This window comes from Triticum aestivum, chromosome 1B (genome assembly GCF_018294505.1).
Source record: "Triticum aestivum cultivar Chinese Spring chromosome 1B, IWGSC CS RefSeq v2.1, whole genome shotgun sequence".
NCBI classification, from domain to species: domain Eukaryota; kingdom Viridiplantae; phylum Streptophyta; class Magnoliopsida; order Poales; family Poaceae; genus Triticum; species Triticum aestivum.
In genome coordinates, this window is record NC_057795.1 from 229,901,689 (window position 1) to 229,928,022 (window position 26,334).

General features: G+C 44.0%; 1 protein-coding gene across 1 annotated transcript; it reads left to right on the forward strand.

The window, feature by feature from the left end:
• Nucleotides 1-1,139: 1,139 nt before the first annotated feature.
• LOC123117237 (DNA mismatch repair protein MSH2) lies at nucleotides 1,140-13,468 on the forward strand. The gene is made up of 13 exons (XM_044538046.1): nucleotides 1,140-1,398; nucleotides 1,489-1,538; nucleotides 1,662-1,694; nucleotides 2,556-3,629; nucleotides 4,034-4,585; nucleotides 4,664-4,774; nucleotides 4,863-4,952; nucleotides 5,059-5,130; nucleotides 6,387-6,497; nucleotides 10,796-10,922; nucleotides 11,378-11,577; nucleotides 12,705-12,857; nucleotides 13,078-13,468. Exons 1-13 carry the CDS (start codon nucleotides 1,344-1,346, stop codon nucleotides 13,291-13,293), a joined length of 2,844 nt encoding a protein of 947 aa, XP_044393981.1. The 5' UTR covers nucleotides 1,140-1,343; the 3' UTR covers nucleotides 13,294-13,468.
• Nucleotides 13,469-26,334: the final 12,866 nt, after the last annotated feature.

Below are 26,334 nucleotides of genomic sequence, written 5' to 3' on the forward strand. Positions count from 1 at the left end.
CATTGATAGATAGAAGAGAACAAGAGTATTACAAGGTGGGGGGGGGGGTAACCGCTCACTACGTATGCTAAGAGGCGTAGAGAGAGGCTACATGAGCAGAACACGGGATGCTCAGCCCGTAGGAGCTCAAGGTGGCATGTTCAAGATGATATGCCGGCTCAGTCTTTAGGAGGTGCTCATAGGGCTAAAGTGTGTGTGTGCGTTCATAGGGATGAGGGGTATGCGTGAGCACTTGCGTATGCCCTGTGTTATTTTTTTGTAAGTTTTGAAGGCACGAGTCGACAGCCGTCAGATCTCCGCGAGTGAGCCGTCCGATCTAACTCCTCGCACACGCGCGTCGCCTTCCCGACACATTAATTCCTGAAACAACAAACCAGTTGCAGAAACAATGGTCGCGTTGCAGAAACAATTCCTGAAACAACGATCGCATTGCAGAAACAATTACTGAAACAACGTCTGCGTTGCAAAAACAGCTACCATGTTGCAAAAATTGGAGATTGCAGAAACAATTCCTGAAACAACGGCCGGGTTGCAGAAACAATTCCTGCAACAAGACCCCTGTTGCAAAATTTGCAACAACATCGCCAGCGACGATGGAGGAGAAGGCGGAGAGGAGGCGGAGGAGAAGCTGCGGGTGGAGCGACAGGGGGCTGGGGCCAGCGACGAAGAGGGTGTTGAAGGTGGACAGGAAGAGGTGGGGCGGGCAGCGGAGGCGGAGGACGGAGAGAAGCAACATGAGGAGGAGCCGCGGGGAGGGCGGGGACGGGAGGCGGCGGAGCAGGGCGAGCGCGCGGGGAGAAATCACCGGAGGAAGATCCGTACCTGCTTGGGTTGTCGGCGGCCGCCGCCGTTCCCGAAGACGAAGTCATCGTCACGGCGGTAGGTTAGCCCCGGCCACGCCGCCGCCCTCCCAGATCTAGACCTCGTCGCCTCTCCCAACCCAGCAAACACATGCCGTGGCTTCAGCTGCAGGGGCATTTTCCTGAAACAACGGCTCTGTTTCAGGAAAACGAACGCGCATGCCGTGGGAGTGGGGACGTTCTCGTCCCTCCGATGAAAGAGACGATCCGACGGACGCGTGATCGGTCGGTTGCACGATAGCTTTTCCCTTATTTTATTGAATATCGGCCCGAGTCCCGACTGCGCATTTCCCGGTATCCTCGATTCTCGCACCCCCGCGGCTTCGCCCACAAAGCCCCGCGAAACCCCCCATCCCACACGCGCGCCGCTCGGCTCTCCCGCGAAAACCCCTAGCTTTTCCCGCCGCCCGCGTCTGCCCACATTTCGCCGAGCACCTCGCCCGCACCACCATCCGTCTCTCCCCCGGCGGCATTGGGGGCGGCATGGACAGCGAAGACTGCTTGCCGGAGGGGGGAAAGCTCCCGGAGCTCAAGTTAGGTTCGTGCGCTCTCGTTCTTTGTTTGTCTCGTTGTGCATTAGGTTTTGACTTTTTTTTTTCTGATCGATTCCGTTTCCGTGATTCGATAGATGCGAGGCAAGCCCAGGGTTTCATCTCCTTCTTCAAGAAGTTGCCGAAGGTAAGACTCTTCCAGCCCGACCCCTGGATTTCTAGTGAATATGTTGGGTGACATTTTTCTGCATTAGGTAACTTCATTTTTTTTTTTTGAGTTGGAGGTAACATTATCTTCTTGATACTGCAGGATCCTCGGGCCATTCGTTTCTTTGATCGCCGGGTAAGTACTTTCGCATTAATGTTTGTTACAGTTTTCTTGTATGTGTAGATGTGCTCCAGTATTTATTTCTTGATGATCAGTTTCACAAACATGATAGGAAAAATAGTTAAAATTTCATGTTACTCTCTTTACATCATATGAGAATATCTACTCTGGATGGTCGCCATATACGGCTGTTAGTGTTATTCTAATTTGTTGGATATCTTAGGTATCATGTGAGTGAGATAATGTACGTATCTATCATGCAATTTTAGACTTTCCTTGACCAAAGTTTGTGAACCATAATAGTTCTTAAAAAGAAAAAGTTTCAGGCCCATGCTCTGTTGCTGCGTTATGAGAAACTTCCATTCACTAGGAGAGTGTGCCTCTAACTGATTTTGCAAACTTAGTCTCTGTTTCGCATCTCAGCACAATATGCACACTTTGCGGGGCTTGATATTTCATGAATAATGATTCTAGTAGGATATCATTTTGAATTTGTTGGAATGCAATCTAAATGGTCGAATATGCAGAAATGTTTCATCATATGAGTACTAGTAGAATGCAGTAATGCTAGAGAGAGTTATAAGAATGTCTCCCACTTCTACCTTTTTGTGCATTTAGGCAGTTCATGCAAACATATGCATCTTTCTTCATAAGTAATTTAATCAAGACATTTGTTATAAATTTTATTGTCACACTTCTTATGAGTTCCTACATCAAAAGAAGGCTGTCTTTATCGTGTAGAAGTTACAACTCTTGAGATGTACCTGCCCACACAGAGCTATCTTAGCTGATTGCTCTTCAGATTACTTGAACTAATTATTTGTATACATCAAATTCCTGGGAATATTGTAAACTAAAGTTTAAACGTTCTGCCAGGATTATTACACTGCTCATGGTGAGAATGCAACCTTTATTGCAAAGGCATACTATCACACAATGACTGCCTTAAGGCAACTGGGCGTTAACTCTGATGGAATCTCAAGTGTCAGTGTTAGCAGGGCTATGTTTGAGACCATTGCACGCAACCTTTTGTTAGATAGGACGGACCATACACTGGAGCTCTATGAGGGAAGTGGGTCAAGTTGGAGGTTAACAAAATCTGGAACACCTGGAAACATTGGCAGTTTTGAAGATATTCTGTTTGCTAATAATGACATGCAATATTCTCCGGTTACTGTTGCATTGTTTCCTGTCTTCCGTGAAGGTCAGCTATATGTAGCGCTTAGTTTTGTGGATATGACGAACCGGAAGCTGGGGTTGGCTGAGTTCCCTGAAGATAGTCGATTCACAAATGTGGAATCAGCCCTTGTTGCATTAGGTTGCAAGGAGTGTCTTCTTCCAGCAGATTTTGAGAAATCAATAGATTTGCAGCCTCTTCAGGATGCTATTAGCAATTGCAGTATTCTATTGACTGAAAGAAAGAAGGCTGAATTTAAATCTAGAGATCTTGTGCAGGATCTTGGCAGAATAATCAGGGGTTCTGTCGAGCCAGTTCGTGATCTCCTATCTCAGTTTGACTATGCTTTGGGTGCCCTTGGAGCTCTAGTATCATATGCTGAGTTGCTAGCAGATGACACTAATTATGGAAATTACACGATTGAGAAATTCAATTTGGACCGCTACATGCGACTTGATTCTGCTGCGGTGCGAGCATTGAATATTGTTGAAGGAAAAGCTGATGTAAACAAGAATTTTAGTTTGTTTGGTTTGATGAACAGAACTTGCACTGCTGGGATGGGAAAGCGACTTCTTAACAAATGGCTGAAACAACCTTTGATAGATGTAAACGAAATCAATAACAGATTAGATATGGTTCAGGCTTTCGCAGAAGATCCAGAGCTTTGTCAGGGTCTTAGGCAACAACTTAAAAGGATATCTGATATTGATCGCCTAACACATGCTCTCCGTAAGAAATCAGCTAACCTGCAGCCTGTTGTTAAGCTCTACCAGGTTTTTGCTTCTACCTGCTGTTTCTTTCTTGCAAATATGGTTGTTTGGCTAAAATGTGTATGCAGATAAACTTCTGACACTGTTATATTGGCTTCTTAACTGTTAGTATATGGTTCAGATAACATATTTTGAGTGAATGAATTGGGCCTTTTTTGTGCTTGTGTTGCTTCATCTTTGCACAGAATGTCGTAGCACATATCAAATTGAAAGCTATTTATATACTTACTAAACATGAGGGGTATACCTGTATGTGATGATTCTAGTAAAATACAACCCCCTTAACACATATCAAATTGAAAGCTATTTATATACTTACATAGACATGTGTCTTTTGCCATTATTTTCCGTTTTGAATCTTCTTGCTCAAGTAAAATTTCACCTTTTTTTAATCAATGTTTTTGCAGTCCTGCTCTAGAATCCCGTACATCAAGGGTGTTCTTCAACAATACAATGGCCAATTTTCTACATCTGTAATGACAAGGTTCCTTAGCTCTTTAGAAGAGTGGCTGACAGAGAATCGATATGGCAGGTTTGCTAATCTTGTTGAGACAGCCATTGACCTCGGTCAAGTAGACAATGGCGAGTACAGGATATCTCCCCTATATTCTTCTGATTTGGCTGTGCTGAAGGATGAGCTTTCTGAAGTCGAAAATCACATAAACAATTTGCACATGCATACAGCCACTGATCTGGATCTTTCTGTTGATAAGCAATTGAAGCTAGAAAAAGGCCCATTTGGACATGTGTTCAGAATCTCGAAGAAAGATGAACAGAAAGTCAGGAAAAAGCTCACGACCAATTACATTATCATAGAAACTCGTAAAGATGGTGTGAAGTTTACAAGCGCCAAGCTTAAAAAGCTAGGTGACCAATACCAGTCACTGCTTGGTGATTACACAAGTTGCCAGAAAAAGATTGTCGATAATGTAGTGCAAGTTTCATGCACCTTCTCAGAGGTACATTTAGATAAAATGATTTGTAGTTACCTTTTTTTTTGTCATTTGTGACTAACAGATCTTAAATTCTTGATGTAGGTATTTGAGAATTTTGCTGCAATTATATCTGAGTTGGATGTTTTACAGAGTTTTGCTGATTTGGCAATAAGTTGCCCAGTTCCTTATGTAAGACCAGACATCACAACATCGGTAAGAAATATTAGCTAATACCCTCCAAAAGAAGCAATTCCACTTTTAGTTTTGTGGCTGAAGTTCTAATCCTGCGAATTTAATACAGGAGGAAGGAGATATTATTCTACAAGGTAGTCGGCATCCTTGTGTGGAGGCCCAAGATGGTGTTAACTTCATACCAAATGATTGCATTTTGGTAAGTATATCATGATCTTGTTTACACGGAAGCACTTAGTCACCAAGGTTCGTGCTGCTTTTCCCTGAAAAAAAAGGTTTGTGACGCTTCAAATTCTTCTAAACAGGCGAGGGGAAAAAGTTGGTTTCAAATCATCACTGGGCCAAACATGGGTGGAAAATCCACTTTTATACGTCAGGTCAGATCTGCACGTTTATAATATCATCAATGGCAGTTTGGCATTTGTTTGACTTGTTTCATGAAATTAAGTTTTTTCTATTATTTACTGAAAATATGTGTATGGTACTTTGGATTGATCAATAAGTTTATTGGCATGGACAGTATGGTGTGCTATGCATACTAGTAGTAATTAGGAGCGGCTGCATTGCATGCTGATATAAGCACATAATACTTGAAACGGTAATGTATGCAACTATGAAATGCAGCTTCAAAAAATTATTTGATCAGTGTTTACAAATTACAAAATTAGTGAAGCTTAATAGCTGGCCAACGAAGGTTTTGCTGGGGTTGTTTGCAAATCAACTGTAGTCAACATATTGAGAGGGCTGTCCTTAAGCTTCTAATCAGTGTTGGGCGGTCGTGCCATCAAGGTCTTTATATGTGGTCCCCACAAGACAGCTTGTGGAAGTGTCGTGTCGCAGAGGGGTGTTATTTTATGGTGTGGGTTGCTGCCTGCCTATTTCACGTCAGAGGAGACGGAAAGATAGGAGCACTTTCCTGTTAATTACCAGTTACATGCGCTTCAAGCCAGTTTTTTTTTAACGCGCTTTAAGCCAGTTTAGTAGGATAAAGTAAGATCACCTTAGATAAAAAATGGCGGGATTTGTGTTGTTAGACCCTCTCTCTCTATACCTCATGGAGATGCATTAAGCAAGAAAATAGAAGAGTTAACCCCTCTACCTTGCCTCCTTACCGGTAGGGTCTCACTCTGTCCCTACATCTCCTAGATCCATATCAGGTGCAGTTTTAGCAGCCTAAGGATCCATCTATAACAAATGTCGATTTGTATTTTCATCGAGTCAAGGCAAACAAAAATACCAAATCGACTCAGGTGGCTGCTGTACCTACAAATCATAGTAAAACCAAAGAAATTTGGAACTGTGGACCTTCTTTCTTGTTTTTCCCCTCAATTCTCTTCTATTTATATGCATAACCAGTGGCGGAGCCAGAAAATATGTACGAGGGGGGCCAAGTGCTGCTAAAACAGGTTAGGGAGGGCCAAGCTGTTGGAAAATGGATTTTTAGTAGCAAATAATGACCAATTCTGCCACTGTTCATATCAAGTTAGCAAGAAATGGCTGATGTTAGGGGGGCAGGGCCCCTGCTCCCCCCCCCCCTGTCTCCGCCACTGTGCAAAGCCTTTTGCTATGAATGTGATGCCTGTAGTTTTTCATTTCATGAACTTATCTGAAGCCCTTTTTGTTTTGGAACCAGGTTGGCGTAAATGTCTTGATGGCACAAGTTGGTTCCTTTGTTCCTTGTGATCAGGCAAGCATTAGTGTGAGAGATTGTATTTTTGCTCGTGTTGGTGCTGGTGATTGCCAAGTAAGTTGGTTCAGTCGTTAAGCTATTTTGTTCTTGAGTTTATTGAAAATGCTTTTGGTTGTAAGTTTGTTGTAAGCTTCTGCTAGAATCACATGAACTACAACATATAATTTGCTCTTCTAGATGGTGGTACAAGCACACGTACTGGAATTAATAACATGAAGTCGTCGAGTCACCTTTGCAATGCCGATTAAGGCTTCTTGGAAGAAGATAGAAACCATTTTAATTCCTTGTTTAGAGGAAATCGTTAATTCTTAGAAGCTTGAGATCCATGCTTTTTAACTCTCTCCTCACATAAAAAAAACTGGTTCCAATTCCTCATATAGAAAGATCACATCCAAAGAATTTGATACACGCTAATAACATTCACTGTTCTACTTGTTTTTCTCAAACACGCCCCCAAATGCGTGTCATTTTGTATTAAAAGAACACCAAGATGGTGTAAGAGTTTACAAAGGTAAACCTGGCAAAAGGAAAGAACAAAAATAGGCTAGCAAAAACCTAAAACACCAAGAAACGAAATCGAACAAATAGCCAAAACCTTCACAGTACCATCCTACTGCTGCGGGTCAGGAGGCCAAACATGCACCAGCGGGCTCAAAGCCCTGGACGTTCTACCTTTTGCATACCATTGAGCACATGAAAAAACCCACAACCTTGGTTTACGTGGTTGAACTAGACATCCATACCTAATCAGTAATCAAAACTGGCTGACTGCTGTGTGCGTATTTCCATCAAACACTCTCATTGAACGTTCGAGGATCCCAGGTTGCCACCCGCCACATCCTAGGTTTTGACACCACTTTCCGACCGACGCCTAGGTTTGGCTGAATGGGCAAAAAAAAAGAGCACATCTGTGGGCAAAAAAAAGATTGTACCGAGGCTAGGTTTGAACAGCAGGAGAATATGACTGAGCTGCGACTCCTTGGAACTATAAGCGATGTGCTACTAGAGGCCCCACAACAGCATGACCATCCACTCATACCGAGTAGGCTGGTTGCCCGGCGTGATGAGGGCGCCAACGCCCTACAACAACCCATCTGACCCGGCCCCGCACGGCCTGAGGCCCGCCAGCATGTGGCATCGCCCGTCACAATCTATGATCGACTTGGACACCGACCAGATGCTTGGGATACCATTCGAGCCCTCCGACACATGCTAGCGCTTGTGAATCGCACACGGAACAGGCTCTATATCCTCAACCTTGATCAATCTCAATCGGAGCGTCTACAGATTTCACTTGACGTTGTGTTTGAAGAAAACCAAGCGTGGAATTGGAGCGCAGCAGCCGGCGATGCTCCAAACGATAACATATTCACAGTTGAATTTCCAACTGATGATGATGCGATGCAGGGGAGGACGTCCAGGTGGTTGGCAAGACGCCCAACCAAGGTGACCACGATAGAAGTGATCACCATGGTGCTGACACCGATGACGACGCGCATGAGTCGCAAGGTGATAGCGACAATGACGCGCACGACACGGGCGGAGATCTCGACGACGACATCGACAACAAGGTACATAGTGATCCTGACAATCAAGATGATGGTCATGATCACGACGACTATGCCGATGACCCGACATCTACCACACCTGGGACTCAGCCATCTTCCTCAAGTGCATCGACGCCGACACAATTTGTGTCGCCTCCTTCGCAAGCCACAACGGGCTCGTCGCTACAAGACCCTCAAGAAAGTCTACAAGTATGCAAAGCCAGTTACGCTCGAGTACTCTGGATTGTGTTTACTCGGAGTTGAGGAGCTGGCAAACTTCGTAGAGGCGAGCAAAAGTCCTAGTTGGACGCGTGCCATGGATGAGGAGATCAAGGCGATCAAGAGCAATGACACGTGGACTTTGGTAACTAGACCTTTGAACCAAAAGGCCATAGATTCGGAGTGGGTTTACAAGTTAAAAAAGGACACGAAGGGTGCCATTGTGAAGTACAAGGCAAGACTCGTTGCAAAGGTTTACGTACAATGTCAATGAGTTGACTATGAGGGGTGTTTGCATTGGTTGCTCGAATCGAGACGGTGAGAGTGCTCCTAGCTTTGGCAGCACAAGAGGGTTGGAAGGTTCATCATATGGATGTTAAATCCGCTTTCCTCAATGGCGATCTTACAGAAGAAGTATACGTGGAACACCCCCTTGGCTACGAGAAGAAATGCGAAGAAGGGAAAGTTTACAAGCTTAAGAAGGCACTTTATGGGCTGAAGCAAGCACCAAGAGCTTGGAACTCAAAGTTAGACCGAAGTTTAGTCCCGCTTGGGTTCAAAAGATGTCCCCTCGATGATTCCAAAGGCTCAAACTTGCTAGTTGGAGTTTATGTCGATGATTCGATCATCACCGGAGATAGTGTGCAAGAAATTGAAGGTTTCAAGGCGCAGATGAAATTTAGCATGAGCGATTTGGGATTACTCAGCTATTACTTGGGCATCGAAGTGAAGCAAAGCTCCAGAGAAATTTCCCTATGTCAATCAGCTTATGCGGTCAAGTTATTGGACAAGTGCGGCATGACAGATTGCAACGAGATTGTGATGTTCATGGACTGTTTTGATTGTGATGTTCATGGACTGTTTTGATTGTGATGTTCAACTCTGACCTGTTCAAAGGTAAAGAGGTTGTATAAAGTTGGTGCTTGTGTCCATGGACTGTTTTGATTGTGATGTTCAACTCTGACCTGTTGCAGCTGCTTTCCTCCCATTGAGACTAACATATTATTGTACATAGGCTTAGGAGGAAATGGTTTAGTAATGTTTCTTGGCATGGATCTCGAATATACCGAAAAAGGCTTTTGCCCCGCTTTATATATAAAGCAAAGATCAACCACATCCCAAGTACAGACGCACCCCATGACAACACACGCACACACCCAAGGCGGGATACATAGGCGCTGAGCGCAACAACACCACCCCTAACACTACAAGAGCAATCGGGGTCCTCCATCGTGAACACGCCACCGCGAAGAGATGAAGCCGCATATGACGAACCGTGAGCTCCAAGGAGGCGCCTCCAAGAAGGTTACGACGCCAACGCGCTGCCACCGCCCGACCCGGGGGTCAAAGTTTCCCTTGGAGCAACACGATGACCGATGAGAACTGCGACGACGCCTTCAAGAAGGTAACGCGCTACGCCGTCGTCGGTCCGTCCGAACATAGAACAGGTTTTCACCCCAGCCAACACTCACCGCCACCGAACGCCACACCCCAGCCACCATGCCGCCCACACGGCCATGGTCACCGGGCAGCACCAAGCCACGGGGTCTGCCATGAGCACCGCGCTACAACCACCAGGACCGCCGCCTTGGCATCCAAGACCTTGACACCACCTCACCCGAGACTCGTCGCTACCCCAACCAAAGAGACGAGTGGAAAGGCCTCACCTTTCACATCCCTGGGCGGCCACCAGCGCCGAGACCCAAAAGGCCGGCCAAAATTGGCCTCCATCGACCCGTCCTGCTGCATCGGGTGTGAGGCGAGCTTGGTCCAGATGCCGGGCGCGAGACGAGCTCGGTCTTGCTGCCGGGCGCGCGACAAGCTTGGTCCTGCTGCCAGGCGCGAGACGAGCTCTGTCCTGCAGCCACGGGCGCGAGCCGAGCAATGGGCCGCAGCTGGGAGCGGTCCAGCCCTTCGACGAGGGAAGAGCCCGGACGACGAGAAGAGGAATTGAAGGCCGATACAGGCCGCTCACCGACGGCCGACGCCGGATATAAATTGAGGGCAGAGAGGGGTGGAGCCCGTGCCGTGCTTCTGTCAAACCTTCTGTCAAACTTTATTCTAGTTGTGGGTATGTTTTAGGTCGAATCTTGCTGTTACCTTTGAACAGGCTTTGGTCCATGTTATTTTGTTTAATCTTGAAGTTTGAAAATATTGTCTGCTTCATTCAGGACGTCCTCACATAAAAAACAAAAAACAAAAGACTCAGGATCTTCTTAGTTTCCAGCTCCATAAGGGAGAGGGGAGGGCCAGGATGGCGAGACACTTTACGGCCACATAAATGACAGTAACCTAGTAGTGCAGGGGAAAGGGGAAATTCATATGTGAAGCTGTCAATGACTAATATTTTATATGTTACTCCCTACGTCCCATAATATAAGAATGTTTTTCAAGCTGTTTTAGCTTGAAAAAACGTTCATTCTTATATTATGGGACGGAGGGAGTACCTGTTTAAATTTAACCAATAACTGGTGCTCGGGATATTTTAGGTCAAAACTTGCTGTTACTTTTGAACAGGCTTTCATCTATGTAGATCTGCAAAACCTTCCAAGTTCTAAATATTTTGCTTTACATTTTTGTTGGCAGCTCCGTGGTGTTTCAACCTTTATGCAAGAGATGCTTGAAACAGCATCCATTTTGAAAGGTGCATCTGAGAAATCTCTCATAATTATCGATGAGTTGGGACGAGGAACTTCCACATATGATGGATTTGGTTTGTCTTGCAACCCTTTCTTGATTTGTCTTCCCACTTCTTTTTATCATGTTTGGACCTAAGACAGATTAGACGAGCATATCCAGTTTGTTAATCTCTGTTTCCTAATACAGTTTTGCAATATTAACTTCAAAATCATATTTAATGCAACTTGCTTTGAACTAAATATTTTATATTACATATATATTTCCTACCACAGTTCTGCAAATGTTAACTTCTAAAATGATATTTACTGCAACTTGATTTGAACTAAGCATTCTACATGAGGATTGTTCATTCCTGGCATTTCACTTACACTCTGTAATTGGTTAGATGCGTTGGTCCAAAATTCCATGCCTTAATTCTAGCATATAGTACTACTACTGCAGTATGCCAAAATTATAGGCAACTTGAAGATATAACTTTATTTAATGTAACTTGAAGATCTAACTCATATTTTGGATTGTTACATTCAGGTCTTGCATGGGCTATCTGTGAGCATCTTGTGGAAGTGACTAGGGCGCCTACATTGTTTGCAACTCATTTTCATGAATTAACTGCATTAGCAAATAAAAATGGTGATCAGCACCAACATGTTCCAGATTTGGGAATTGCAAATTATCATGTGGGTGCACATATGGACCCATCAAGTCGGAAGTTGACTATGCTTTATAAGGTACCCTGTGATGTAAAATTCCGAAACACATTCTGAAATCCTTTTAATGGCTTATTGCGTTGTCTATAATTCTCTGTCTTATTATAGTTTTTTCTAGAATCGCTTGATAGCTGCTAATGAGTTTCAGTATTTTAGATGCTTGATGCCATTAATTGCTTGAACTTCTCTGTCAGATAATTGCCTGTGCGTTGCAATGGAGGCACAGATATTTTGTACGCATTGATTTACCAGTCATTTTATTGTTAATGCGATTACGCACCAAAAATGGCAATTGAATCAGTACTTATTGACTTGCCAAAGAAAACATGATTTTATTTGTAGGCCAATAAGATGTGGGCCAGTTGAGGCGAGCCTCAGGGAAAACCGGTGCGAAAAATTGATAAAACCGGAAACGGAGGTGGGGGTTAGGATGGAGGGCGAAAGAAAAGGATGGACGACAAAACCTTACATATTTTTTTAAGTAGTTTTTTTTTTGTCTCAGATAACTGAGCAGGAAAAGGGAGAAAAGTTACATTACCATTCTGGCATCTCTAATAGGCAACTTGATAATTTCCTGTCTTTCCTCCTCTCTAGGTCTTCATCATGATAATGTCCCTATTTTCTAGCGGCAGTTGTGTCCAAAAGGTGGATAAGGAGTCTCATATATTTGAAATTGAACAAGCTTCTTGGCCTCTGTATGAAAAAGAAGAGAATAGCTAAAGACCTGCCAACATTATCAGGAGTTACATCCATGCTCGTGTCTTTTTATTTGTAGTCGCAAGTCGTAAATTTCTTCAAATAATACAAATGGATCCTGTTGTTAGATGAACCCTATTAAATTCTGTACTCCGATCCAAATTAATTACTAAAGTTGTACTAGAGCTGCGACAGTTAATTTGGATCGGAGGGAGTAATGTTGTTAGAATGGACATGGTTGTATTACCTATATATTAGAGTGAAAAGAAGAGGAATTCAACATTTGCATGCAGTGTGGTAAATGCATTTTCTTGTACTAGAGACAGTTAATTTGGATCGGAGGGAGTGATGTTGTTAGAATGGACATGGTTGTATTACCTATATATTAGAGTGAAATGAAGAGGAATTCAACATTTGCATGCAGTGTGGTAAATGCATTTTCCATTTTGCAGGTTGAACCTGGTTCCTGCGACCAAAGTTTTGGTATCCATGTTGCGGAATTTGCTAATTTTCCAGAAGCTGTCATTGCTCTTGCAAAAAGCAAAGCTGAAGAGTTAGAAGACTTTACCAGTGCACCTAACTTGAGTGGTGAACCCAGTGACGAGGTATCTCCAACTAAAAGTCAAGATAAATGTTGTCTTTTTAATATCAACAACTAAAATGCACATTCTCTTTTGCTCCCTTCCCATTCCTTTCATGATTGTTCTTATTAGGTTAAGGCAAAAAAAGGGGTGCATTTCTTGTGATTAGGAATTCCTTGAAAGCAGTGGATTGAGCAGTGTTGTAATGGCATATCTGAAACTAGTACCCTCTTCCTGATTGCAGGTTGGATCGAAACGCAAGAGGGTGTTTAGCCCAGATGATGTGACGAGGGGAGCTGCTCGGGCTCGCCTTTTGTTGGAGGATTTTGCTGCATTGCCTCTAGATGAGGTGGATGGGAGCAAGGCTACGGAGATGGTGGCCAAACTGAAATCAGACTTCGAGAAAGACGCAACCAGTAATCCCTGGCTGCAGCAGTTCCTGAGTGGAATGGATCTCTGACCCTTTTGTTACTGCGCGTCAACTTGGGAGGATCCTTTCCTTTTGTTAGTGCAAGTAAACAGAAACGATGCTGTGCATATCCTCTACTAAATGCTGATCGCCTGCTACTACTGTATTCCATTTTACTCGTCATTGGGGCACTCGTCTAGCATGGATTGGGCGGCTTATTACAACGCGCTAGACTTGTGGACTCGTCTAGCGTGAGCGGCCTACAACTTACTGGTCGCCTTGTGGGCAAGGAACCCATGGCTGACGAGCTCTGGTCCGGCTCATCGTCCTGACAGATGGACCGCTTTGCCATCACCGCGTCGTTAGCCACTCCGCCGTTTACTTCTACGATGACAATAAACAGGGGACCCTGAGCCCTGCGTGTCAGGCGTTGACAAGTTCAGTTAACTGTAGAAGTTCAGAAAAACGCTTTGTAGCAACCAACGATCAGGATCGCTCCTCACCAGCGCTTCGTCGTGAACCGTTGATCTCTTACTTACCGTTATGAGTTCGTTATTGTTACTTTTCCCGGTCTTGCCGGGTAAAAGGTTCCTTATAAGTACAGCTGGGGTGTGGCTGTCATCGCTATCTAGTTCATACTTTTCAATACAAAAGGGGATCTGAGAGAGTTTATACAAAATTGAGCCATATACTCTTGATATTTTCGCATAGATCATAGCTAGGTCCTGACAAAGTGGTATCATGAGCAGTCGATCCTCGACAGAGAGGTGAATTGGGATTTTTTTTCTCTGATCAGGATTTCCCCACCCTTTTCTCCCACCCTTCTTCGCAATCGGCGGCAGTGCTTGCGGGCGCGTGGCGGCGGGGTTGAGGTGGTTGGTGGCGATGAAATTCGAGCACAGATTTGTCGAGCAGAGTCGGTTGGTCGAGTAAACTGCTCGATTGGTAAAATTCCGAGCTCTAGCACATATCCGTGTGCTACGGCGGCGGCAGGATCAGAGGCAAGGGCAGGGTTGCTGGGGAGATCCAGTGGTAAAATTCCTCACTCGAATCTCTGATCAAGGTGATGGGGCGGACTAAAACTATCGATGAAGTGGATTTGCAAGAGGTGCTGGGCCTTCGGGATGATTTAGGAGGTTTACAGCAGGAGAGCGCACAGCTGCGTTTGGAAATGACCAAGTTGCAGGAGGAAATGCAGTCTATGAGTGGCAAACAGGGGGAAATCTCAAAGCATGTGGGTAACGTGGAGCAGGTGGTATTGGATCTCAGCAAGCAGCTGTCTGCGATGAGTTCAGTCTTGCAGACATTGGTGAAAACCACAGCTCCCCACACGCAACAGGAGCGACCATCTAGCTCTAGTCAGATCCCAAAACCCCCAACATTGCAGCAGGAAGAGATGCAGAGTCAAGTGGACAGAACAGAGCAACTCAGAAAACAATTGGAACTCGAGAAGGAGAAATCAAAACAAATTGAAGAGCAATTGCAGAACTTACCTCCTATTAGGACAAACCGAGTTCAGGCACCCCCAGGATATGCACACCCTATCAGAACTGACACAATACCAAATGTGGGAACTCCCATGACTGCTAGAGATCAGATGCATACACCTGCTTTTAACTAGTATTATCAGAACAACAGGGATAGGCAACTATGGCAAGGCTATTGCAGAACTTACGAGCAGGACATGCAGGCACAGTTCATGAAATCATTAACAAAAGGTCCCAAACTGGATTTTCCAAAGTTTTTAGGTGAAGATCCTGTAGGCTGGCTAAGACAGTGCAACAAGTATTTTCAAATGTCAGGAGCTCCAGAGGAGTACAAGATATTCCTGGCTCAAATGTATGTAATAGGAGATGCAAATGTGTGGTTGAGAAGGTCTGGGTTACTTAAAAAGCAGTTGACATGGAAGCAGTTTGGAGCTGAGGTGGTCAAACGATTTTCTGACAATGGTTCATATGATCTAACTGAGAAATTCAATTCAGTTAAGCAGCTGCAGAGTACAGTGTCTGAATACACTAAAATGTTTGAAGATTTAATGGCTGATGTCCAGGAGGAAAATCCTGAGCTGGGAGAACTCTGGTTTGTGAGATGCTATGTAAATGGCTTAAGGGATGGGATCAAGTATCAGTGAAGGCCACTTCATCCTCAAACACTCACAGATGCTTACTGCTTAGCTAAGGACATAGAGCCTTGTCACCCTCATGTGACCACAACACCTAAGAAAACAGGGGCACCCTTTACCAATTTCTACTAGAAGAGCAATTGGTCTATTCCAGTGAAGCAGAGCACACCTGTCCTGCCACCACAACCACCAGTAAGACAAGCAGAGATACCTGTTAACAATTCCCAGAAAATAAGAAAAGTGGGAGAGTGCTGGAGATGTGGGGACAAATGGATGCATGGCCACAAATGTAAATTAATCCCTAATGTGCACTTGTTGCAACAAGAGGGTGACGACCAACAACAAAAAGAATTGGAAGATGCAATACAACAAGAACAAATGGAAGCAGTAGAACAAGAAGAACAAGTGATGTTTGTTTCAGCTCATGCTATGGGGCAAAGATTGGCAGTTCCCACCCCAACAATTGTGATACATATCAATGGGAAGAGAGCAGTTGCTCTACTAGATTCTGGCAGTACAACTTCTTTCATTAATGCACAGTTTGCAGCTAAGCTCAATTGCAACATGATTCCAGTTAAACCTAAAGCTATTGAAGTAGCTGGAGGAGGGAAATTACTGTCTACTGCTGTCATACCAAACTGTGAGTTTCAGATAGCAAAAATCAAGTTGTCTCACAACTTCAGAACATTAGACCTGCCCAGCCATGATGTTATACTAGGATATGACCGGTTTACTGTAGTGAGCCCAGTTTCATTTGATATTCCCAAACAGAACTTCAGTTTTACACAACAAGGCCAGAAAACTGTGACTACTGCCATTTACACAAATCCTGAAACAACCAAAGAAGTGCCAGTGGAGAGAGTGCATAAGCAAATGGAAAAAGGAGCAGAGGTTTTCCTATTGCAAGTGCACAAGGTTTTAATGGAAGCACCTGAAGGAACTAAAACACCTCCTTAGATACAGAAGTTAGTGATGGAATATGCTGACTTATTTGAGGAACCTACTACACTTCCTCCTCACAGAGCCTTAGACCACAAAATTCCATTGGTACCTGGTGCTAACCCTCCCCATATGAGGCCTTATAGAGTACCCCAACACCAAAAGAAGGAAATGGAGGAGCAGATCAAGAAACTGCTGGCAGCACACCTGATTAGACACAGTCAGAGTCCATATGCTGCTCCAGTACTGTTGGTCAAAAAGAAGGACAACTCCATGAGATTGTGTACTGACTTCACGAAGTTGAATTCTTTGACAATCAAAAACAAGTTTCCAATTCCAGTCATTGAGGACTTGTTGGATGAGCTACATGGAGCTAAATATTTCTCTAAATTGGACCTGAGATCTGGTTATCATCAAAGTAGGATGCATCCAGAAGACATACACAAAACAAGTTTCAAAACTTTTTTAGGCCACTTTGAATATCTGGTGATGCCTTTTGGGCTATCTAATGCACCTGGCACTTTCCAGGAACTGATGAACACTATCTTTGGGCCTTATCTGAGGAAATTTGTGTTAGTTTTCTTTGATGACATTCTCATTTACAGCAGAAACCTCAAGGAACACTTAGAGCACATTAAGATAGTAATGGATGTGTTGAGAGAAAACAAGCTCTTTGCAAAGCTCTCCAAGTGTGTTTTTGCAGTGCAGCAAGTGGAATATCTAGGGCATGCCATTTCTGAAAAAGGAGTTGCAACTGACCCTCAAAAAATTGTTGCTATTGCTGATTGGCCCACTCCCGACACAGTTACTAAAGTGAGAAGTTTCCTGGGCCTGGCTGGGTATTATAGGAGGTTCATCAAAGGGTATGGTCTCATTTGCAGGCCACTGCATGATTTACTGAAAAAGGCCAATTCCAATGGACACAAGTGCATGATCAAGCTTTTGCTCAACTGAAGCAAGCACTTACTACATCACCAATACTTGCACTACCAAATTTCAGTAAACCATTTGTGTTGGAAACTGATGCCTCGGGAAAAGGAATTGGAGCTGTACTAATGCAAGATAGCCAACCAATCTCTTATTACAGCTCAGCCCTCTGCCCTAGAAATGCAGCACTTTCCACTTATGAGAAAGAAGCACTGGCTATTCTTGAAGCACTAAAAAGGTGGAGGCATTATTTGCTAGGCAAGGAAGTGGTGATTAAAACTGATCAGCAGTCCTTGAAGTTCATCACAGATTAGAAAATCACTGAAGGGGTGCAACATAAACTCATGATGAAGCTGCTGGAGTTCAACTTTACAGTACAATATAAGAAGGGGGTTGAAAACAGAGTGTCTGATGCGCTTTCAAGGCTCATTCCTAAATGTTTTGCTATTTCTGCTGTCACTCCTACTTGGGCTGAAGAATTAATAACTAGTTATCAACAAGATCAACACACAAGGACTCTGATGGAACAGTTATTGGTGCAAAAATAGAGCACAACTTCTGACTACACAATACATGCTGGGGTAATAAGGTACAAAGGAAAGTTATTAGTGGGCAAGTCAGTGGAATTCAGAGACAAACTAATAACAGCTCTACACAATTCCCCTGTGGGTGGACATTCAAGAAGAAGGGCTACTTATCACAGAGTTAAAAGCATTTTTTATTGGCCTGGGCTGAAAGCTGATGTAGAAAATTTCATTGCTGCTTGTCCCATATGCCAGAGAGCAAAGCATGAAACTAGCTTACAACCAGGTTTGCTTGATCCCCTGCCTGTAGCAGACATGGCCTGGCAACATATCACAATGGATTTTGTGGAAGGTTTGCCTAAATCCAATGGTAAGGATGTGATCATGGTAGTGGTGGACAGATTTACGAAATACAGTCATTTTATTCCTCTGTCTCATCCTTATTCAGTTTTATCTGTGGCTCAAGCTTTTGTGGACAACATTGTCAAACTGCATGGACCTCCCAAGCTAATTATCTCTGACAGAGATAGGATTTTTACCAGTAAATTGTGGAAAGATATATTTGCTGCCTTAAAAGTGGAGTTGAGGTACAGTAGAGCATACCACCCTCAGACTGATGGCCAAACAGAAAGAGTGAATCAATGCTTAGAGACATACTTGAGATGCATGGCTACAGATCAGCCTCACAAGTGGTTAGCTTGGCTTTCATTAGCTGAGTACTGGTACAATTCTACCTATCACACCACTCTCAAAATGTCTCCAGTTTAGGCCTTGCATGGATTTCCTCCACCCTTAATTTCAGAGCTTGCAATTCCTGGTCCTGAAGATGAGGAAGCACAAGATTTTCTCTCTTCCAAACAGCAGATGCTGGAGCAATTGAAGGAAAATTTGTGCAAAGCTCAACACAGAATGAAGAGATATGCAGATCTCAAGAGAGTAGAAAGAAGCTTCTCAGTTGGAGATATGGTCTACTTGAAAATGGCTCCATATATATTGGCTGCTTTTGGATTCATACGTGCTTTAAAACTTCAGAATAAGTATTATGACCCTTTTCTTATCATTCAGAAGGTGGGAAATTCAGCATATAAACTCCAATTCCCTCCGGGAGTGAAGATACACCCAGTCTTCGACGTTAGTCAGCTCAAGAAACACATTGGCAGCAAGACAATTCCAAGTCCCATGCTGCCCATGGTTAATGTAGATGGCACCATCAAAACTGGTCCGACAGCAGTGCTTCAAGTCAGACAGATACCACGCAACAACTTACCTGTGGTGCAGTGGTTGATCCAGTGGCAAAACCTGTCAGAAGAAGAGGCCACGTGGGAAGATGCAGATTTTGTCAAATACTCCTTCCTAGAGTTCTTCAGAACAACTACTCAAGCATGGAGGGAGGCAGCAACAACGACGTGAGGACTCATCATAACTCAAGAAGGGGGCAATGTCAGGCGTCGACAAGTTCAGTTAACTGTAGAAGTTCAGAAAAATGCTTTGTAGCAACCAACGATCAGGATCGCTCCTCACCAGCGCTTCATCGCGAACCGTTGATCTCTTACTTACCGTTATGAGTCCCTTACTGTTACTTTTCACGGTCTTGTCGGGTAAAAGGTTCCCTATAAATACAGCCGGGGTGTGGCTGTCATCGCTATCTATCTCTTTTCCAGAATATTGCCGTAATGGCTTGTCATACACTCATATAGTTCATACTTTTCAATACAAAAGGGGATCTGAGAGAGAGTTTATACAAAATCGAGCCATATACTCTTGATATTTTTGCATAGATCATAGCTAGGTCCTGACACCGCGTCCCTCTTTGAGGCGGCATGGGGGGAACCATAGTTCTCTGCCGTCGACCCCCCTCCACCCCTCCCCTCTCCTTCCCTACGGCCCCTCCTCGCTGGCAAGTGGTGTGGTGCTTTGCCGTTGGATTCCTTGGTGGTGTGGTGCGGCGAGGCTTTGGCAGTAGCTCAGCTCTTTGGCAGCGGTGGCCTGGGTCATGGTCTTGCCTGATCTTGATCTGGCCGTAGTGTCTTCCGACCGTGGTTGTTGACGGGCTGGTGACGCTGGGCTTCAGCGGCTACCTGGCACCATGGTTGTCGTGGTGGCTCAGTGTGGTGGTTTTGGCCGTGTCTGATAGTGGTGAAGTGTGGCGTTGAAACTTCTTCGGTGAAGTGCCGCGGTGGCAGTGGAGTAAACAAACTTGGTTGGTGTGCCCATTTTGCCGGGTACAGTCGTCGGTGGGCAATAATTCGGATGAAAGTCTTGCCCGTCTTCTGTCGGATGAAAGCCCATTTTCATTGCTGCTTGTCCCATATGCCAGAGAGCAAAGCATGAAACTAGCTTACAACCAGGTTTGCTTGATCCCCTGCCTGTAGCAGACATGGCCTGGCAACATATCACAATGGATTTTGTGGAAGGTTTGCCTAAATCCAATGGCAAGGATGTGATCATGGTAGTGGTGGACAGATTTACGAAATACAATCATTTTATTCCTCTGTCTCATCCTTATTCAGTTTTATCTGTGGCTCAAGCTTTTGTGGACAACATTGTCAAACTGCATGGACCTCCCAAGCTAATTATCTCTGACAGAGATAGGATTTTTACCAGTAAATTATGGAAAGATATATTTGCTGCCTTAAAAGTGGAGTTGAGGTACAGTAGAGCATACCACCCTCAGACTGATGGCCAGACAGAAAGAGTGAATCAATGCTTAGAGACATACTTGAGATGCATGGCTACAGATCAGCCTCACAAGTGGTTAGCTTGGCTTTCATTAGCTGAGTACTGGTACAATTCTACCTATCACACCACTCTCAAAATGTCTCCAGTTTAGGCCTTGCATGGATTTCCTCCACCCTTAATTTCAGAGCTTGCAATTCCTGGTCCTGAAGATGAGGAAGCACAAGATTTTCTCTCTTCCAAACAGCAGATGCTGGAGCAATTGAAGGAAAATTTGTGCAAAGCTCAACACAGAATGAAGAGATATGCAGATCTCAAGAGAGTAGAAAGAAGCTTCTCAGTTGGAGATATGGTCTACTTGAAAATGGCTCCATATATATTGGCTGCTTTTGGATTCATACGTGCTTTAAAACTTCAGAATAAGTATTATGACCCTTTTCTTATCATTCAGAAGGTGGGAAATTCAGCATATAAACTCCAATTCCCTCCGGGAGTGAAGATACACCCAGTCTTCGACGTTAGTCAGCTCAAGAAACACATTGGCAGCAAGACAATTCCAAGTCCCATGCTGCCCATGGTTAATGTAGATGGCACCATCAAAACTGGTCCGACAGCAGTGCTTCAAGTCAGACAGATACCACGCAACAACTTACCTGTGGTGCAGTGGTTGATCCAGTGGCAAAACCTGTCAGAAGAAGAGGCCACGTGGGAAGATGCAGATTTTGTCAAATACTCCTTCCTAGAGTTCTTCAGAACAACTACTCAAGCATGGAGGGAGGCAGCAACAACGACGTGAGGACTCATCATAACTCAAGAAGGGGGCAATGTCAGGCGTCGACAAGTTCAGTTAACTGTAGAAGTTCAGAAAAATGCTTTGTAGCAACCAACGATCAGGATCGCTCCTCACCAGCGCTTCATCGCGAACCGTTGATCTCTTACTTACCGTTATGAGTCCCTTACTGTTACTTTTCACGGTCTTGTCGGGTAAAAGGTTCCCTATAAATACAGCCGGGGTGTGGCTGTCATCGCTATCTATCTCTTTTCCAGAATATTGCCGTAATGGCTTATCATACACTCATATAGTTCATACTTTTCAATACAAAAGGGGATCTGAGAGAGAGTTTATACAAAATCGAGCCATATACTCTTGATATTTTTGCATAGATCATAGCTAGGTCCTGACACCGCGTCCCTCTTTGAGGCGGCATGGGGGGAACCATAGTTCTCTGCCGTCGACCCCCTCCACCCCTCCCCTCTCCTTCCCTGCGGCCCCTCCTCGCTGGCAAGTGGTGTGGTGCTTTGCCGTTGGATTCCTTGGTGGTGTGGTGCGGCGAGGCTTCGGCAGTAGCTCAGCTCTTTGGCAGCGGTGGCCTGGGTCGTGGTCTTGCATGATCTTGATCTAGCCGTAGTGTCTTCCGACCGTGGTTGCTGACGGGCTGGTGACGCTGGGCTTCAGCGGCTACCTGGCACCATGGTTGTCGTGGTGGCTCAGTGTGGTGGTTTTGGCCGTGTCTGATAGTGGTGAAGTGTGGCGTTGAAACTTCTTCGGTGAAGTGCCGCGGTGGCAGTGGAGTAAACAAACTTGGTTGGTGTGCCCATTTTGCCGGGTAGAGTCGTCGGTGGGCAATAATTCAGATGAAAGTCTTGCCCGTCTTCTGTCGGTGCCAGCGGCAACGCCGCCCATGGGTGTCGTTTCCCTCCTTGGAGGAGTCTATTGTGGGTCGGCACTTTGCTTACTCTCACTTGATTGTTTGTCTTTGGGCGAAATCCTAGATTCAATTCTGGATCAGCGATGGCAGTGTCCTTGATATCGTTCCTTTGTTTGGAGAATTGTTTTGGAGACATGGCTTGGAGGTCCTTATTTGTGTTCCTTTGGTGCTCGACGCTGTTCTAGATTTGGTCATTAGGGGCGCTATGTATGCATAGGTGATTCCAAGACAATGACTTTCTCGAGGTTGTCTGAGTCCCGCCATCTATCTGCCAACTCTTTTCGGCAATCAAGGGCGATTAGTGTGTCGACAAGGGGAGTGCTTTTGGAGTTGTTACTCTTTGGAGGTGGCCAACATTGGTTGAGATGCCACGATGTTTGTTAGTTTAGGACATGCTCTTTGCATTGCACTTGTCACTACTGTAGGAAGGTCCTAAGACAACACATATACTCACTATAAAGTGTGAGGAACAAGGCAAAGCCTTCAAGACTCAACGACCAGTCTATTATATCTCAGAGGTTTTGACCCCCTCCAAGCAAAGATACCACATTACCAGAAGTTGGTGTACGAGATCTATCTCACTGCGAATAAGGTGGCTCATTACTTCCAAGAGCATCTGGTCATGGTGATCAACGACGCTCCTCTGCCAGAGATCATGAATAACAGAGATGCCATGGGCCGAGTGGCCAAATGGGCCATTGAGCTCCTCCCTTTGGACATCAAATTCGAAGCCAAGAAAGCTATCAAGTCACAAGCCTTAGTGGATTTCCTAGCCGAATGGACTGAGCAGGAGCAGCCAGCCCTGAGCCTCCCCAAGCATTGGACTATGTTCTTCGATGGTTCCAAGATGCTCAATGGCTCGATGATGACCCACAAGTATAGGGCATCAATCGTAGTCCGTTCGATAAGTAAAAGTCTCAAACCCAACGAGGAGCAAAAGGAAATGAAAAGAGATTTTTAGCAAGGTATACTCTGCAAGCACTGAAATTATCGGTAACAGATAGTTTGATACCAAGTTAATTTGCAATGAGCAACAAGTAGCAATGTTAACAAAGGTGCAGCAAGGTGGCCCAATACTTTTTATGTAAAAGGACAAGCCGGAACGGTCTCTTATAATAAGTAAAACATTCTCAAGGACACATGGGAATTATCATCTAGTTACTTTCATCATGTTTGTTTGATTAGCGTTCGCTACTTTGATAATTGGATATGTGGGTGGACCGGTGCTTGGGTGCTGTTCTTACTTGAACAAGCCTCCCACTTATGATTACCCCCTCTCGCAAGCATTCGCAACTACAAAAGAAGAATTAAGATAAATCTAACCATAGCATGAAACGTATGGATCCAAATCAGCCACTTATGGAATAACGCGTAAACTAGGGTTTAAGCTTCTGTCACTCTAGCAACCCATCATCTAATTATTACTCTAAAATGCCTTACCTTAGGCCCAAGTATGGTGAAGTGTCATGTAGTCGACGTTCACATGAAACCACTAAAGGAAGCAACAACATACGTGTCATCAAAATGTCAAACGAATACCAAATTCACATGATTACTTATAACAAGACTTATCCCATGTCCTCAAGAACAAAAGTAAATACTCACAAATCATATCCATTTTCGAGAACAGAGGGGTATTGAATATTATCAAGGATCTGAACGTATAATCTTCCACCAAATAAACCAACTAGCATCAACTACGAGATGTAATCAACACTACTAGCAACCCACATGTATCAATCTGAGGTTTTGAGACAAAGATTGAATACAAGAGATGAACTAGGGTTTGAGATGAGATGGTGCTGGTGAAGATGTTGATGAAGATTGTTCCTCCGCGATGAGAGGATCGTTGGTGATGTCGATGGCTTCAATTTCCCCCTCCCGAGGGGAAGTGTCCCCGATGGAACCGCTTCGCCAGAGAGCTAAAGTGATCTTGTCCAGGTTCTGCCTCGAGACGACGACGCTTCATCCCAAAAGTCCTCTCCTCATTTTTTCTAGGTCAAAACACTTTATATAGCAGAAGACGGGGGCCGAAGCCAGCTATGGGCCCCACAAGGCATTAGGGCGCGCCCAGGGGGTGGCCGCCCTATTGCCTTGTGGGCAATTGGTGGGCCCCCTCTGGTACTTCTTTGCTCCAGTATTTTTCGTATATTCCATAAAAATTCTCCATGAAATTTCAGGTCATTTGGAGTTCTGCAGAATAGGTATCTCTGATGTAGCTTTTCTAGGTCCAGAATTCCAACTGCCGGCAATCTCCCCCTTCATGTAAATCTTGAAAACTAAGAGACAAAAGGCATTAGAATTGCATCACAAAGTGTTGTAATGAAAAAAAACATTATAAATATCAGTAGGAAAACATGATGCAAAATGGATGTATCAACTCCCTTAAGCTTAGACCTCATTTGTCCTCAAGCGAAAGCCAAAATCGATAATCATGACCACATGTTTAGACAGAGAGATGCCAATAAAAACCAAATACGAACATAGTAGCATCAGGAACATTATCATAGCAGCAATATATCATCATAGAGCTTCTCATGAGGAGGTAACAATTCATCACAATAACGAAGTATAAAGCATACATTTCTTGAAAACCAACAAACTATGTTCTTAGTCAATGAAACAATAACAATTCATCATATTCTTAGGAAGAATTTTATGTAAGAGCTTTTGTTTAGCAAGTCCACATACTCAACTATCATTTAGTCTATGATTGTTGACACTCGCAACATATATATGGAGCAAAAGTTTTAGTCAGACACAAAGAAAGAAAGGGGCTTATAGTTTCACCTCCCAACTTATTTTCCTCAGGGGTAATGTCAACAATAATAACTCATGATTACTCATATCCAACTAGATATATGTGCCTAGATCTTTCCCCACCACACGATGCTTGCAAAGAGAAAAATAAAAAATGAATAGACAAGAACACTATTGACTCTTGCATAGAAAATAAATACAAAAAGTAAAAGATAGGCCCTCCATAGAGGGAAGCAGAGGTTGTCATGCGCTTTTTATTTTTGGATGTGCAAGCTTTTAATGTATAGGAACATAACTTTATATTGCCCCTTGTGTTAGCAACCTTTATTATGCAGTCTATCGCTTTTATTTCTTTACCATCACAAGATCGTACAAAGCTTATTTTCCCTTACAATTAAAGATCATACATATTTAGGAGAAATTTTATTACTTTATGCACTGATGACAACTTACTTGAAGGATCTTATTCAATCCATAGGTAGATATAGTGGACTCTCATGACATGAAACTAGGTTCAAGGGTTTTGGATGCACAAGTATCTCTACTTGGTGCAGATTGGCTAGCAAAAGATACCGAGCCGACATGTTGGAGGATCCATGACAATATAACTTCTGTGTGAATATAAGCAAACATAACTCATTATGTTGTCTTCCTTGTCCAATGTTAACTAATTGACATAAAATATTAATGGGGGCTCACAATCATAAAATTTGTCCAAGATAGTATATTTATATGTGAATCTTCTCTTTCCTTATTCATGTTTCATGAATTGCATCATTGACCAATACTATGTTTGTTAACTTCCAACAAATTTATCAGTTATACTTTTCTTTATGTAAAGTCATCACTTTCCATGGGATTAGCATATGATATTTTTATTTTTTCATTGCTAATATTGAAACATAATAGTAAAGAAGCAAAACTCACACTACTCTTTATTATATAACTCTCAGCTCCATTACATATATAGATCACGGAACTAGCACTCGAAAGTATATCATACCGAACTTTAATTCTTCTAAATCACGAAATAACTATTGATTGCACTAAGATATATAAAGATAATAAAAAGTGATGGTGATACGACATCGGGGCACCTCCCCAACCTTCGCGATGATTTTTTGGACCAGAAGACAACCAGGAGATTTGGAGATGAAGTCGGAGGAGCCACGAGGCAGCCACAAGGACGGAGGGCACGCCCAGGGGGGTAGGGCACACCCCACACCCTTGTGCCCCCCCGTGACCCTCCTAACCTAATTCTTTTACCTATATATTCCCATATATCCCCAAACCACCAGAGGCATCCACGAAAACACTTTTCCGCCGTCGCAACATTCTGTACCCGTGAGATCCCATCTAGGGGCCTTTTCCGGCGTCCTGCTGGAGGGGGATTCGATTAAGGAGGGCTTCCACATCAACTCTATTGCCCTTTCGA

What these genes read in the sequence shown, in the direction of transcription:
- LOC123117237 (XM_044538046.1), top strand. Translation starts at nt 1,344, where the DNA reads ATGGACAGCGAAGACTGCTTGCCGGAGGGGGGAAAGCTCCCGGAGCTC. An exon ending in GCTCCCGGAGCTCAAGTTAG is followed by an intron (nt 1,399 to 1,488) that starts GTTCGTGCGCTC and finishes GTGATTCGATAG; the next exon opens with ATGCGAGGCAAGCCCAGGGT. An exon ending in GACCAGACATCACAACATCG is followed by an intron (nt 4,775 to 4,862) that starts GTAAGAAATATT and finishes AATTTAATACAG; the next exon opens with GAGGAAGGAGATATTATTCT.